Source organism: Nannobrachium achirus (assembly GCF_963921795.1).
Source record: "Nannobrachium achirus genome assembly, chromosome: 12".
Lineage (NCBI taxonomy): Eukaryota > Metazoa > Chordata > Actinopteri > Myctophiformes > Myctophidae > Nannobrachium > Nannobrachium achirus.
Window position 1 is genome coordinate 45,248,649 of NC_137832.1, and position 13,711 is coordinate 45,262,359.

A 13,711-nucleotide genomic window follows, 5' to 3' on the forward strand; every position below is an offset into this window, starting at 1 on the left:
TCAAACACAGACAACACTCATAAGTGTAACAGCCATACTTTAAAAAGCAAATAGCAATATGAGGACAAATTAACAAACACGTCCAGTATAACACACAACAGTAACTAAATGTGTATATAAGCTTCTTTTTTTTAATAAGTAGTGATGACTTTAAGTGTGTGACTTTAATCTTTCTAGTTTGTCTATATGAGGACTGTTTTCATACCATGGTAACACTCCTCATACCGTAGGAACTAGCTATACTTCTACAGTATAAAGCTAGGAATAACCGACTGCCATGAAATATTCAAATGATGCTCTTTGATAAGGGGGTAATAACTTGAGGGGGAACAAGTTACATTTAAAAACTGTACAGACGACAAGAAGCTTTTTGTATTTCAATCTGTGTAGTTAAACTCTGGAACCGTATGTATGGGGAGCTCAAGCAATGTCCAAGTATGAACCAGTTAACATGGATTTTATGAGGTACAGAGATATTAAACAGCACTAACATTCATTTAGTGTTTAGATGGATTATTGTTATATACTTTATTTACCTGTTTTACCTGTTTATTACTAGGCTACTACTACTTTTCAACCACATCGGTAGAATAGAATTAATTCGCCTCATCACCAACAACTTTTTTCCAAACAAAGACATTAAGAAGGAACTGAAATCTCAGCCATAACATATATATGTATACGTTTACCATGTTTCAAGTGCTGTCATCAGTATTTTAAATACTCGTCGGCAATAACTGCATAGTTATGGAGAAGAAAGGGAACTTGGACACCTTTGGAAAAACCACAAGTCATTTGACTGAGACTCAACCTTTGCAGCCAAAAGTGAACTGAGTAAAAGAAAGAGGGAACTGAAATGGCAACCATGTGTAGGCTATACATTAAAATGTGTTGTGTGCTATATTGTATTGTCAGTATTTTACTCCAATATATGGAATTCCTGTGTTAGATAGTTTATAGATAGACTGTTTAGAGACATAGGAGACCCCTGTTACTAAACAAATTCTATAGCAATTATTACTTTCACAATATAGAGCTATTTAACCATAATAATATCATACAGCTCCTTTGTTGTTGTTGTTGTATTTACACAGGGTTCGCTGGCCTTGAGGACAGGAGAATACAAAATCTTGCAGTTTTGTTTTTGGCATGTCTTTAATGCAAGTACATAAGCAGCACCGGACAGCCAGGACTTGAGAGACTTATAATAGGCTACAGTTCGCTGCTTTTAACATTTCGTTGTGATATTTAATTACATATTCACTCATTTGACTCTGTACATATCCATTCATGTACTGGCAATTGATCATGGTATGATGATCACTGCTGATATATATGAGTAGAATATAGTGTCAAGTCAAGTCAACTCGTTCAGAGCCAGCATAGATGTCCAGTTAAGTTGAACTATTTGATATTGAATTTATCTGTATTCTTATCTATCTTGTTTTGGCTCTTGACTTGACTCTCACCTCCAGCCGTCCTGTACTGCAGTTGCTGCTCTATGACACCTGAATTTCCCCATAGGGGATTAAAGATTTATCTTACCTTATAAGCAATACTTTACTCTTTACTAGGCCAAAGTACATGTATTAAATACAAATCAACACACATATCCAGTATAAAGTACACCAGTAAGACTCCCTAATCGGGAGATAAGCGACCGTTCCACAAATATCACAACCTCCACCTCTCACGTCATACGGGTAGCCATAGTTACACCTGGAATGTTGAATCTCCATATATGGAGATAACCTACGCATCACACAAAGTCTGACCTCACCAGCCCATACTTGGGCATGGACGACTTATATCTCCATATACGGAGATGGCCATATATGGAGATACGATGACATCACAGAGTCCACAGCTGATGATGTGGCGTGATGTCATACAATACACAAACAAGCCCTATATAAAGGGGCAATTCTCACCAGGGAAGAGAGCATTGCCTGGAATGTTGAATCTCCATATATGGAGATAACCTACGCATCACACAAAGTCTGACCTCACCAGCCCATACTTGGGCATGGACGACTTATATCTCCATATACGGAGATGGCCATATATGGAGATACGATGACATCACAGAGTCCACAGCTGATGATGTGGCGTGATGTCATACAATAAACAAACAAGCCCTATATACTGATGCGATACGATGACATCACAGAGTCCACAGCTGATGATGTGGCGTGATGTCATACAATAAACAAACAAGCCCTATATACTGATGCGGAGATATGAGCAGGGCAAAGGTGTGACGTGTGACGTGTGACCGACCGACCGACCGACCGACCGACGGACGGACGGCCGGTGGAGGTTTTCATAGTAAACTGCTCCCTGACGGTCGCAATCAGTAGAATTCATTTGTCTCATCAGCAATAACTTAGAATTCTTTCCAGCCATGAAGAAGGAACTGAAATCTCAACCATACCCTATATGTACGTATGTGTACCATACATTAAAGTAGACTCGTCAGTAACAACTGCTTAGTGATGGAGAAGAAAGGGAACTTAGGAACACCTTTGAAAAAAACAAAACATTTTGTCTCATATGACCCGACCTTTGCAGCCAAAAGTGATCCGAGGCAAAGTCAAGAGGAAGTGAACACGTGTAGGCTACCATACATTACACTGGAACATGTGCTATTGTCAGTATTTTACTCCAATATGTGGAAAACCTGTGTACATGATTGATTGATTGATAGATAGTAACTTTCTCCGTGAAGGGACAGGTCAGCTCAACTCTATTATAGAAAGCGATCTGAGGGTGTTCCGGGTGCAGATTCAGAGTACAATCAAGTAAAAAGTTATAATCTGCCCTCACAATGTCAGATATAAGAGTCTTTTTTAATGAGATTTCAGTAGCAGCAGCAGGCAAACAGACGGCCTAGCCGAAACGCGTCTGTTTGCCTGCTGCTGCTACTGAAATCTCATTAAAAAGACTCTTATATCTGACATTGTGAGTGCGGATTATAACTTTTTACTTGATTGATAGATAGACCTTCAATGCTTTGTTGCTATATGACGATAATACATTCAATAACAGGGGTCTCCCTGACTCTTCAGCTTTTGGTAAACACAAAATGCTCTTTCCGACCAGGATGCCAATTTTATCCAATCAGATTCAGAAGAGAGAACTCATAAAAGGATACAGGATAAATAAGTGCAAAGGGAAGTGATGAAACAAAACAATGAGCATACAAATTTGGAGAATTGAAGTTTATAAAATAATATCACTTTAATGTTTTGTTGGCCAAGGCAGGCCAATAGTAGGTCAATCGTAGGCCAATAGAATTTCGTATTGATTTGTTTTACTGTGCCTTACGTTTTATTTACACCACGTTTCAAGTAGCCTACGCTACTTGTACTTTGCTCATTTTTGTTGATCTGTTGTTTTCAATTGCTGTCCTTGTTGTGAAGCCCTTTGTAACATTTGTTTTAAAAGATAATCCCCACCACAACGTGTTGGAATGATAGTGAGACTGACCATGGTCATTAGACATGTTAAATCAATAGTAATGTGTTTATGTCTATGTGGGAGAGAGTGTTTATAATCTGTGAGATACTGTCTCCAAAAATGTAGGTAATATGAGTGTATACAAGTCTTTAGGCCTACAAACTCTAAATAATAATCTAATTCAATAATGTAAATACCTGTAGGCTGTAATACAAACAGTATGAGTTTTCACCAACAAATTAGGTAATTACCGTATACTGATTGTATTATGAAAAGATGTCTAGAATTGTGAGATTATAAGGACCATAGATGGATATGATATGATACTTCACATTACACCACATTGAGTTGATTCAAAAGGGAGACATTTTTCTTCAGTGTCCTGTCAAAACATTGTGTTTCAGTGTCAAAACATTGTTACCAGTAGCAATATGTCATTGCAGTTATAGGCTTACATAGTGAAGGTAAAGTAAAATAAAAATAATCTGAAGTGATGATGTGTTCTGGAAAATAGTGTGTGGTCATGTCACACAATTGGTCATCCCACAATAAACACATGTCATTCACACATGATCTGCTGCCTGAAAATGCACTGTATGTTGTCCGTTATTTTTGTCACACTCAAGTATGACACCAATAGCCTCAAAGTTGAGTTGCATTGAACTATTTCAGAACATAATTTAAACTGAAAGCATATAAACTCTATTAAACTGTTGTGGACACATTCTCGTCATCAATAGCTTACTACGTCCTTTAAAAGACTCCAGCTATGGTGAAAAGGAGTCTTTGAAATAACTGCACATGAAAACTATGTTCTCAACGTCTACTTTGTCTCACAAATAAGATAGGCTGCTGCTATTTGGTATCACAATAGTTATGCACCTGTGCAAGAGAGGCAACAAAACAACTGCTTATGGGTTGGGGAGGGGGCATCATCAAAAATGCACATATTTTTTTCCAATGACCTCATCATTCACATGAGGGAATATTACAACTTTTTTTTTATTTTATTTTTATTGAACAATATACAATTTACAAAATATTCAGGTATTCAAACAGCACAGGTAATAGACCATAAAAACATGACATACAGGAAAGAAAAAAGACAAAAAACAACAATACAACCATATTATCTGGTAACATTAAACAGAGAAATCGGGAAAATGAAGATTATACAAAGTCAAGAGTTTTAAATTTTTTTTGTTATTTACTAGATCTAGTGATTTGATTAGAAGATTGAATTCCAATTTGAAGTGGGTGAAAATAGGTGGGGATTTGGCGAATTTTTGCTTGTGAATAAAAAATTTGGCACAAAGAGTAATGAAATAAACTCCAGTTCATCATTGTCTGGGTTGCTGTAGTAGCAAATGATGTCCTTGAGGTTAAAGGAATAATTTAAATTGACCGAATTGAAAAAGTGGGCTTCTAGATCTGACCAAAACTTACGAGTGAGATTGCACAGGAAAAATAAATGGGAAGTTGTTTCTGGAACTTGATTGCAAAATGAACAAGAGGGATCAATGTCAGCATAATATGAAGAAATTAAGCTATTTGTTGGATAAATGTTGTGTAGTAATTACAACCTAGGTATGCTAAAGTACAAAAAAACACAACGACCATCGTGTTTTTTCTCTCATGACTTCCACTTCACTCTTCTCCATTTTGGTTTTGCTTTGAGAAGAACAAGGCTGTGTGAGTGAGGCTCTTATACATACAGTACGCATGTCCTTCTATAGACAGAGATCCATTCCATAGGGATGCAGATCACGTGTCGTCGAATCACATGTGGATGACGCCGCGCACGTGGGCGGGGTTCCCTCGGATAAACACCAGCGTCCACCAATGAGAGGCCGCTCCTCTCTGCCTTTATAACTTTGTGTCTCCAGCCACTAGTAGTCAGAGAAGGAACATTGTTTTTCTCCAGCACATCAAACAATAAGGTGAGTGTCCCAAACTAAACACATTGCTTGGTTTCGTATACATTACTAAACCCGTGTGGTACCCGATCTCAACCTGTTTTGTAACGATTCATCCATAACGTCGAAGTCTAATCTGTATTAAATGTAAAATGTAGGCCTAGTGAAGACAATGGCATTATGTTTAAATACAAAGTTTAAAAAGTGATTTTTATAATAGCCTAGTTCCTATAACAAATTCTGCCCTATGTGTTGCAACGCTATGCCAGATGAAGCCCATAACGGTATGGGTTTACGTTGTTTATTGTCGGAGTAGTGAATGAAGGCCATTACTTGTACATTTCGTCCTGTAACCGTTTACTGTACCCACCAATAATAATGTGTTTTAGCGGATCAGTGCTTGTGTTAGGGGCCAGCCAAGGTGTCGTATGATAATAAATACACGGGCTTTTCTTTGATTTCTTGGCTGTGTGTTTTGTTCTCGTCCTGTCCTGCGGCTGGCTGCTTGGCTCCGAGCCGCAGTCGATCCCGTGACTTGTTGGGACAGACAAACAAAGCACTGGTGTTGTTTTTCCTCCGAAGGATTTTCATCAAGGTCCTATATTCTCTGATGTGCTGAGAATGTATCGTGGAAGCAAAACAAAATGCATCTTACTGTATGATCTGACCACTGTTTGGCGGTATATACAGTATAGCCTATTATTAAGGGCGTATTTATTGGAAGCACCGTTATGGCGTAATGGATAGACTGGGATATATTACTGCTGTGTGGGGAATGCGTGCCGTGTTGCAAAACAAGATCGCAGCCCGAGCACCGAGGCTTGTCTTCATTTGCACGAAGCCTCAAAAGCAGTACGCTAACTACTCTTTGTGTTGCTACCCCCCGATGGTAATAACATTCATTCGCCTCTTGACCTGTGAAGTGTGAATTTCAACATGTCCTCCCCCTCTACTCCCCTCCTTTCTTCTGCAGTAGGTCGCCATGATGCTTCCAGTAGCCGTGTTGACGTTATGCCTCAGCGCAGTACTCTCGGCCCCAACGCTAGACCCACAGCTGGACGAACACTGGAACCTGTGGAAAAATTGGCACAGTAGAGCATATCATGAGGTGAGCATTAACAGCTGAACTCCTCCGTGTTTACTTCAACTCGGCGTGCATGTCCTGACACTATTTGTGTTCTGTAAGTAAGTATGTGTACAGTGGTGGGAAAAGTACTCACATATTATAGGTCTACTTAAGTAAACGTATCAATACTGCAATATAGAAATACTCTGTTACAAGTGAAAGACTGAAAGTAAAAGTACAAAATGTTTGAAAATAGCAGATCGGCTATTTTCAAATAGCCAAGGTATAAAATGTATGTATGTTTTTTAATATCATAATGTATACCTGCAAAGTAATTAACTGACGTTTTCAAATAAATGTATGTTTTTTAATATCATAATTTATACCTACAAAGTAACTAACTGACGTTTTCAAATAAATGTAATGGAGTAAAAGTATAATATTTGGATCCGAGATGTATTGGTAGAAGTAAGAGTATTGGAAATACTGTACTTAGTTACCTTACACCACTGTGTATGTGCATAGGTAGGATGTATATAAAAAATGCATATAATGATAATGATATACATATGTGTTATTTGTAGAAGGAAGAAGGATGGAGGCGAATGGTGTGGGAGAAGAACTTGAGGAAGGTCGAACTGCACAACCTGGAGCATTCCATGGGCAAGCACACATATAGCATGGGGATGAACCACTTTGGTGACATGGTAAGGACGGTCATAAAATGGCACCACAACTTTCATGCGAGTTCCCACTGGGACTGACCATGCGGAAAATGTTTATTTCTGATGCTGCGAGGTGATTTGGATAGAGGCAGAACAACCTGGAATGTGTTTTGAAGCGGTTGCCATTTGTTGACCTACATCTGTTATGTCCACAGACACACGAGGAGTTCAGGCAGGTGATGAACGGCTACAAGGGCAGACAACAGAGAAAGTTCACAGGGTCCCTGTTCATGGAGCCCAACTTCCTTGAGGCCCCTCGTTCCGTGGACTGGAGGGAGAAGGGCTACGTCACCCCCGTCAAAGACCAGGTAACAATCTTCATCAGCCTGGTTCAGTGTTTCTCATTGTAGACTTCAAGGGTTACTTACACCAGAGAGCCTGGCACGAGCTGTGGTAAACGCGCATTTGACAGGTCTGAGTCATTAGGTTAAAATGTTAAAAACTTGATGATTCAAAAGGGTTGGAGCAAAGTGACACATCTACCAGGGAGATGCCGGAACGGTGGGCTCAGTTTTGTCATGTGCAGACGGGTGGATTATTGTAGGTGAATGACAACTATCTGTATAACAAAACCACAATACAACAACAACTCACCTGTTGTACAGTATACTACCATGAGGAATAAGTGAATAATTAAGGGCAAGGGAACATTGTGGCAAATGTACTACTCTTGAAGCCAAAGCCTGCGTTCATTAGTAAATATTTAGCTTGAACTCTGTGATAAGGTGGCCCCCTTATGAGTTGTTTTCGTTATCTTCTTTCCCCACACACAAACACACTCCTCCTCTGGTGTACAGTTTGTCCTCTCCACTTCTACACTCTAGACACCATTCCTACTGTGTACATTAAGGCTTTCACGTGCAAACCAAAACCAGTCCAACTACCTGCCCATTAGGGGGTGGAGATCTGTACAGTCAGACATTTTATGGATATAGGTACACTAGACAGTAGACGGTACAATGTCCAATAAGGAAATGGTCTTCAGCTTTCTCAAGTTGCTCCAGTGGTGCTAGTAGTTGCTCTATCTACATAGCTGATTGATTTTATTGATTGATTCATTCTTTGTGAATCTTTAAAAAAAAGATGGACCTTTTGAGGTCTATATCTAATCTTTATATTTCATCCATTGTTAATCACATGATAGTCATTTACCACTTAAACCTAAACACTTAGTTGACAGTGGTGACACAGGGCTCTACAAGCTCACAACACGGCAGTACAAGTTCACAACATGTCACAGCTTGAAGATCTGCTATATTTGTCCAATGCTCGCCTACAGAATCTGCGCTCATATGGTTGAATGTTTCCTTTATACTTCAGAGATGCGTGAAGTGAATGTTATGTGAACGCAGCTTTTCATCTTGCACTCCTCCAGGGCCAGTGCGGTTCCTGCTGGGCATTTAGCACCACTGGGGCCCTTGAGGGCCAGCACTTCAGGAAGACGGGCAAGCTGGTCTCCCTGAGTGAGCAGAACCTGGTGGACTGCTCCAGGCCCGAGGGCAACGAGGGCTGCAATGGTGGCCTGATGGACCAGGCCTTCCAGTACGTCAAGGACAACCACGGCCTGGACTCTGAGGATTCCTACCCCTACCTCGGAACGGTAGGGCAGTCACCATCATGAAATGTTACTAGACGATTACTTGTCGCACAAATAACTGTCGATTAACAGTTTAATCGTGTTTTTGGCATTGAACATTGGAACACACACACACACACACACACACACACACACACACACACACACACACACACAGTATAAAAGTTACATTTCTGTTTGCCATTTAGGCTTTGTAAACAAAAGTTGTAGTTATAGTTGCAGTTATGACAAATAACTTAAATATACAAAGAAATGACTGGCTTATTGAATATCCTTTTTATTTTTTGTAAAAAGTTTAATTAAATAAGAAATCTACAAGCTTGGGCTTGTTGATGTGGATCAGCTATCTCAAATCATCAGGCCTGGGGAACGGTATACTGTACTTCTCATAGAGGCAGGCCAAAGAAGCACATCCTCTGTAAAGGGCCATACATACCAGGAATGATAACTATTAATTTAACTATAAAAAATAATTATGAGTATCCACAGTGAACAATAACATTCTGTAATCTTGTTGAAAGTGAGTGATGTGTTGAATGTGACACCATATACATTTGTCTGGATTTGATTGGTTTGGCACAATTTTTATCATTCATCAAATCACTCTGAACAGGATCCCAGTGGTCCCAGGATACCACTTTCATTGTCATTATTATACTGTAATTTTGGTGAGGACTAATGTTTTATAAATGACTGATCTTGGTGTGGACAGCCCTAAATGTCTATTCTGTATTTGCAGTGTTTCTCTTCCTTAATACACGCTTTGCTGTGAATGTTTTGGATCTAGTCGTCCGTTGTTCTAGCCTTGAGTTACTCGTTGCTCATCCATCCGTTTACACTGTAATTCTCAGGATGACCAGGATTGCCACTATGATCCAACTTACAACTCGGCCAATGACACCGGCTTCGTGGACGTCCCCAGCGGCAAGGAGCATGCTCTGATGAAGGCTGTGGCAGCTGTGGGGCCAGTGTCTGTAGCCATCGACGCTGGTCACGAGTCCTTCCAGTTCTACCAGTCAGGTCAGTGTGCACGCAATAAATGATGGACAGGCTTCTAAAGGCTTGAATCCAAGTGCAACCAAAAATCTTTCTTTTTATGCTCTATTTTGTATGGCCTGTTCATTGTGTTGTGGCTGTTTTGTAGGGATCTACTATGAGAAGGAGTGCAGCAGTGAAGAGCTGGACCACGGTGTGCTGGTGGTCGGTTACGGCTTTGAGGGACAAGACGTAGACGGCAAGAAGTTCTGGATCGTCAAGAACAGGTGAGTCAGGGGTTCTGGTTTGGCTGGAAGACTGCTATGTTATTGTAGAGCAGTGGTTCTCAACCTTTTCAGGCCGCGACCCACAAAATAATCATATTTTAACGGTGGACCCCCCATCCTGACAAGCACTAAGAGTTGAGGCATTAGATTTTGTATAACACTGTTTGTTCTATTGTGAAAATAGCTGATCTACATGTTGCGAGGCGTAGATCGGCTATTTTCACAATTTCTGCCTCTAATATTTGACAATTTGGCCAATGTTTAATTTGTCATTTTAGAAGTATAAAAAAGTCCTTAAATTGTCTCTTTAGAAATGTGTAGATACCCTCTATACACTTTATGTTGGTTTGTTTACTGTTGAGTGAGAAAATAACATTGCACATTAAGTTAATCATCTGGGGACCCCCCAAAATAATTTGGGGACCCACAGGTTGAGAACCACTGTTGTAGAGCACTGACCACTTTTTAAATTCAAAGACCCCCATTAGAATTAACGACCAAACACATTTTGAGTTTAGAAACAATGTTTTTGACTGTGTTTTCAAACTCTTTCAGCTGGAGCGAGAAGTGGGGAGACAAGGGTTACATCATGATGGCTAAAGACAGAAAGAACCACTGTGGAATTGCGACAGCCGCCAGCTACCCTCTAGTCTAGTGTCCCACACTGGCAAAGTTCATAGAGCTATTAGTGTTTTTAATGCAATGGTTTGGCAGGAGATGGCTATATCTGTATTTACAGCCTGAAGGAGACACTCAGAGCCCTCTGCAATGTTCTATGGAGAAACATAGATTTTAGGGAATTGATGCCATGGAGTTTGGCTGATGTTTATGCCACTTTATTTTATGTTCATTTACCAAGATTTTTAGGTTTGTTTGTTTTGTTTTTGCTCTTTGTAAATATGTGAATGCTACTGCTGGTTAAGTGTTTTTCTTAACAGTTGGTTTCGTGTTTTCCCATGAGTTGTTATTGCAACTGGCAAAGTGCTCTTTTTTTTTTCTACTGTGATCATTAAACTTGTTTAATGTATTGTTGTTTGGACACCTTTCTGTGCTCACAAAGTTATGTTACGGCCAGGACATTTGTGTCTGACAATAATCCTAGTGTTTACAGGCCTTTACAGGACAGATATTATTACACAAAGACTATTTTGTAGTCCCTAGAGACCCAAAGGAGAGATTAGACTATTGCTTCGGACCGCACAACGTGATGCGAGTTTGTAGATCAGCTATTTTCATGACTTTCTTAGATTTGAGAGAGAGAAAAAAAACTTTAATATACACTATTGTGGAAAAAAAGAACTGGGATTTTTACTGAGTCGTGACCCATAAAAAATTATCCGTGACCCACAAATGGGTCCCAACCCACTGTTGCTATATGATGATTTAAATGATCAGGTCTGCAAAATGGAATTGGACAAGATCTAACCACAAAGCATGATTGTTAATAATTGATCACTGCAAATCACCAAACAAAAAAAAAAGTTTAACAACTTACATGTACTCATTCCCAGTTTATTTTTTATTTAGACCAAGACATGCTATTTTTCATGCTCACTAATTCCTCGTACAAGGAACTTTTTTTGGGGGGAGGGGGGAATTAGCCAAGTACAATAGGTGCATTCAAGATAACAAAAGGGTATGTAAAAGATTAATATGGTATTAATGGCATTATGAAGAAAGGGTATGTAAACATTTTAAATCTTTGTTGTCAGGCATAAACCTTGTATCTCCATTTAAACTTTTTATATACTTTATATACTTTAATAAATGTCCTAAATCATACATATATACATAGCTGATCTACAACCTCAATGCGTTGCGATGCTAGCTTGTCTATTTTTATTTAAAAAAAGGTTAACATTTTGAACTTAGAAGGTTCCAAAAGTGACAAATATATGTATTTCTTTCAATATAGCTTTAAAAGCTGTGCATATATCATGTAATAGTAACATGATTATACACTTTCTACCAAATAGTACCTAGTTTAAATCATTACACCTTTGTGCACTGTTCACCGGGTTGGGGTGAGCAGAAGATTTAAGATATAACTACTTTTAAAAATACTAGTGGTGGTAGGCCTATTTAGGTCTACAAAATAATGTTAGATATGTTGTGTCTGTGTGTAGCCCTCTTTCACTGACCCAGTTTCAGTCACAATAATATGACACCATGTACAGTATTTACTTGTTTATCATGTCCAGGTCATAATCGGGTGTGTATGTGTGTAACATATGTTGTTTATGTTCTATATATACACTTCACCTTTGAGTCCACTAGTCCAGGGCAAATGACGGGGCTAGTCGTGACTCGTGAGCAGGGGGTGTTGTGCAATCTGGCAAAGGGGAACTGTAGGTGCAGATGGGACAGTGAAGTAGGGGCAGAGGCAAAGCAATTAACTTCATAAGAGACACTTGGGTCAGAAGCCAAAGATAAAAGTTTCTGCTAAGTTCGGATGACTCTGCATTCTTGACTGATCCAAACAAACAGTCCAGAATGAGATACGCCTTTGTGCTCCAGTGCCGGAGACTAGTTGAAGTCTAAAGACTTTGCCCTGTTGGTAACAAAGCATGTGGACAGTTAAGCCCCACAAGGGAAAAGGCTCACACACCTATTAGTGTGTTTTATCTGCTTATCCCACAGGAAAAACAAGAATCGAACTGACTTAATTTCACTTTACACAGTTCCACAAAATGGTATTCACCAGTAACTTAACGATTAGATTCTGGGTTGATAAATGATTAACTAGGTAAATATTTGTCTGCCTCGATTCTTTTTTGGAGGGTGTGTAATGCAACGCGGTATACATTTATGTCAACGTCAGGCTTGGGAGAGGTATTAAACAGCAGGAAACAATGTGGCCAATCAATAATCAATATTTACATGAGATATAAAAAAAAAATGTTGACCAAGATGGGATAATAAAAAAAGAAAAGAAAACGGCAACAATATATTCAATGTAGCTTAAAAATATTGCAATGACTGCAAAAGTATTTGTATTTTGAACCTGTTTACAGCACTCTGAATCTATTGGGTGGAATTTCAGCATTTCTTTTCCCTCCTGAAACTTCAAATCAATATCCCACTGCATTGGTGGAAGGTTAAAGGTTAAATGATCAGACTTGGGACCAAAATACAATCATACTTATCAAACCGTAAACAGTGTGTGGTGATAAACGGTGTCCGGTCCCCGTTTGTTGATAATCCAGTAGGAGTTCCGCAGGGATCCATCTTAGGCCCTTTATTGTTTTCTTTATATATCAATGATTTACCGGATGTGTGCCCAGATTGCAATGTACAAATGTATGCAGATGACGCCAACATCACTGTCCATGGCAAGAACACTGAGCAAATCTCTGAGAGTCTAACTAGTGCACTTGACAGGGTACACACCTGGCTAGGCAACGCCTGCCTCATGCTTAATGTGAAGAAAACAGTGTTTATGTTGTTCAGCAAGAGACCAGTCACCATTGTGAGATCTGGTGTATTCTCGAAGGGGGTGGAATTGGAGTATGTGTCACATTTCAAGTATCTCGGGGTGATCTTCAAGAAGCACATAAAAAAGTAACTAATACTATTAATTACAATCTGCGAAACGTCAAACAAATTCGACCCTACCTAACAATAGAAGCAGCCAAAACGTACCTTCATTGCATGATTTTCTCTCACATGGAATACTGTTTTACAAA

At 39.3% G+C, this 13,711-nt stretch overlaps 1 protein-coding gene across 2 annotated transcripts; it reads left to right on the plus strand.

Annotated features, from left to right (window-relative positions):
* Positions 1-5,331: 5,331 nt before the first annotated feature.
* On the plus strand, positions 5,332-11,052 carry ctsla (cathepsin La). 2 transcript variants are annotated; one of them, XM_080738278.1, is made up of 8 exons: positions 5,332-5,399; positions 6,349-6,483; positions 7,026-7,148; positions 7,322-7,474; positions 8,542-8,766; positions 9,615-9,783; positions 9,908-10,025; positions 10,581-11,052. In XM_080738278.1, exons 2-8 carry the CDS (start codon positions 6,358-6,360, stop codon positions 10,678-10,680), a joined length of 1,014 nt encoding a protein of 337 aa, XP_080594404.1. In that variant the 5' UTR covers positions 5,332-5,399; positions 6,349-6,357; the 3' UTR covers positions 10,681-11,052. The 2 variants fall into 2 exon arrangements, with proteins under 2 accessions (XP_080594404.1, XP_080594405.1); XM_080738279.1 differs by having other exon boundaries at positions 5,375-5,399; positions 6,352-6,483.
* Positions 11,053-13,711: the final 2,659 nt, after the last annotated feature.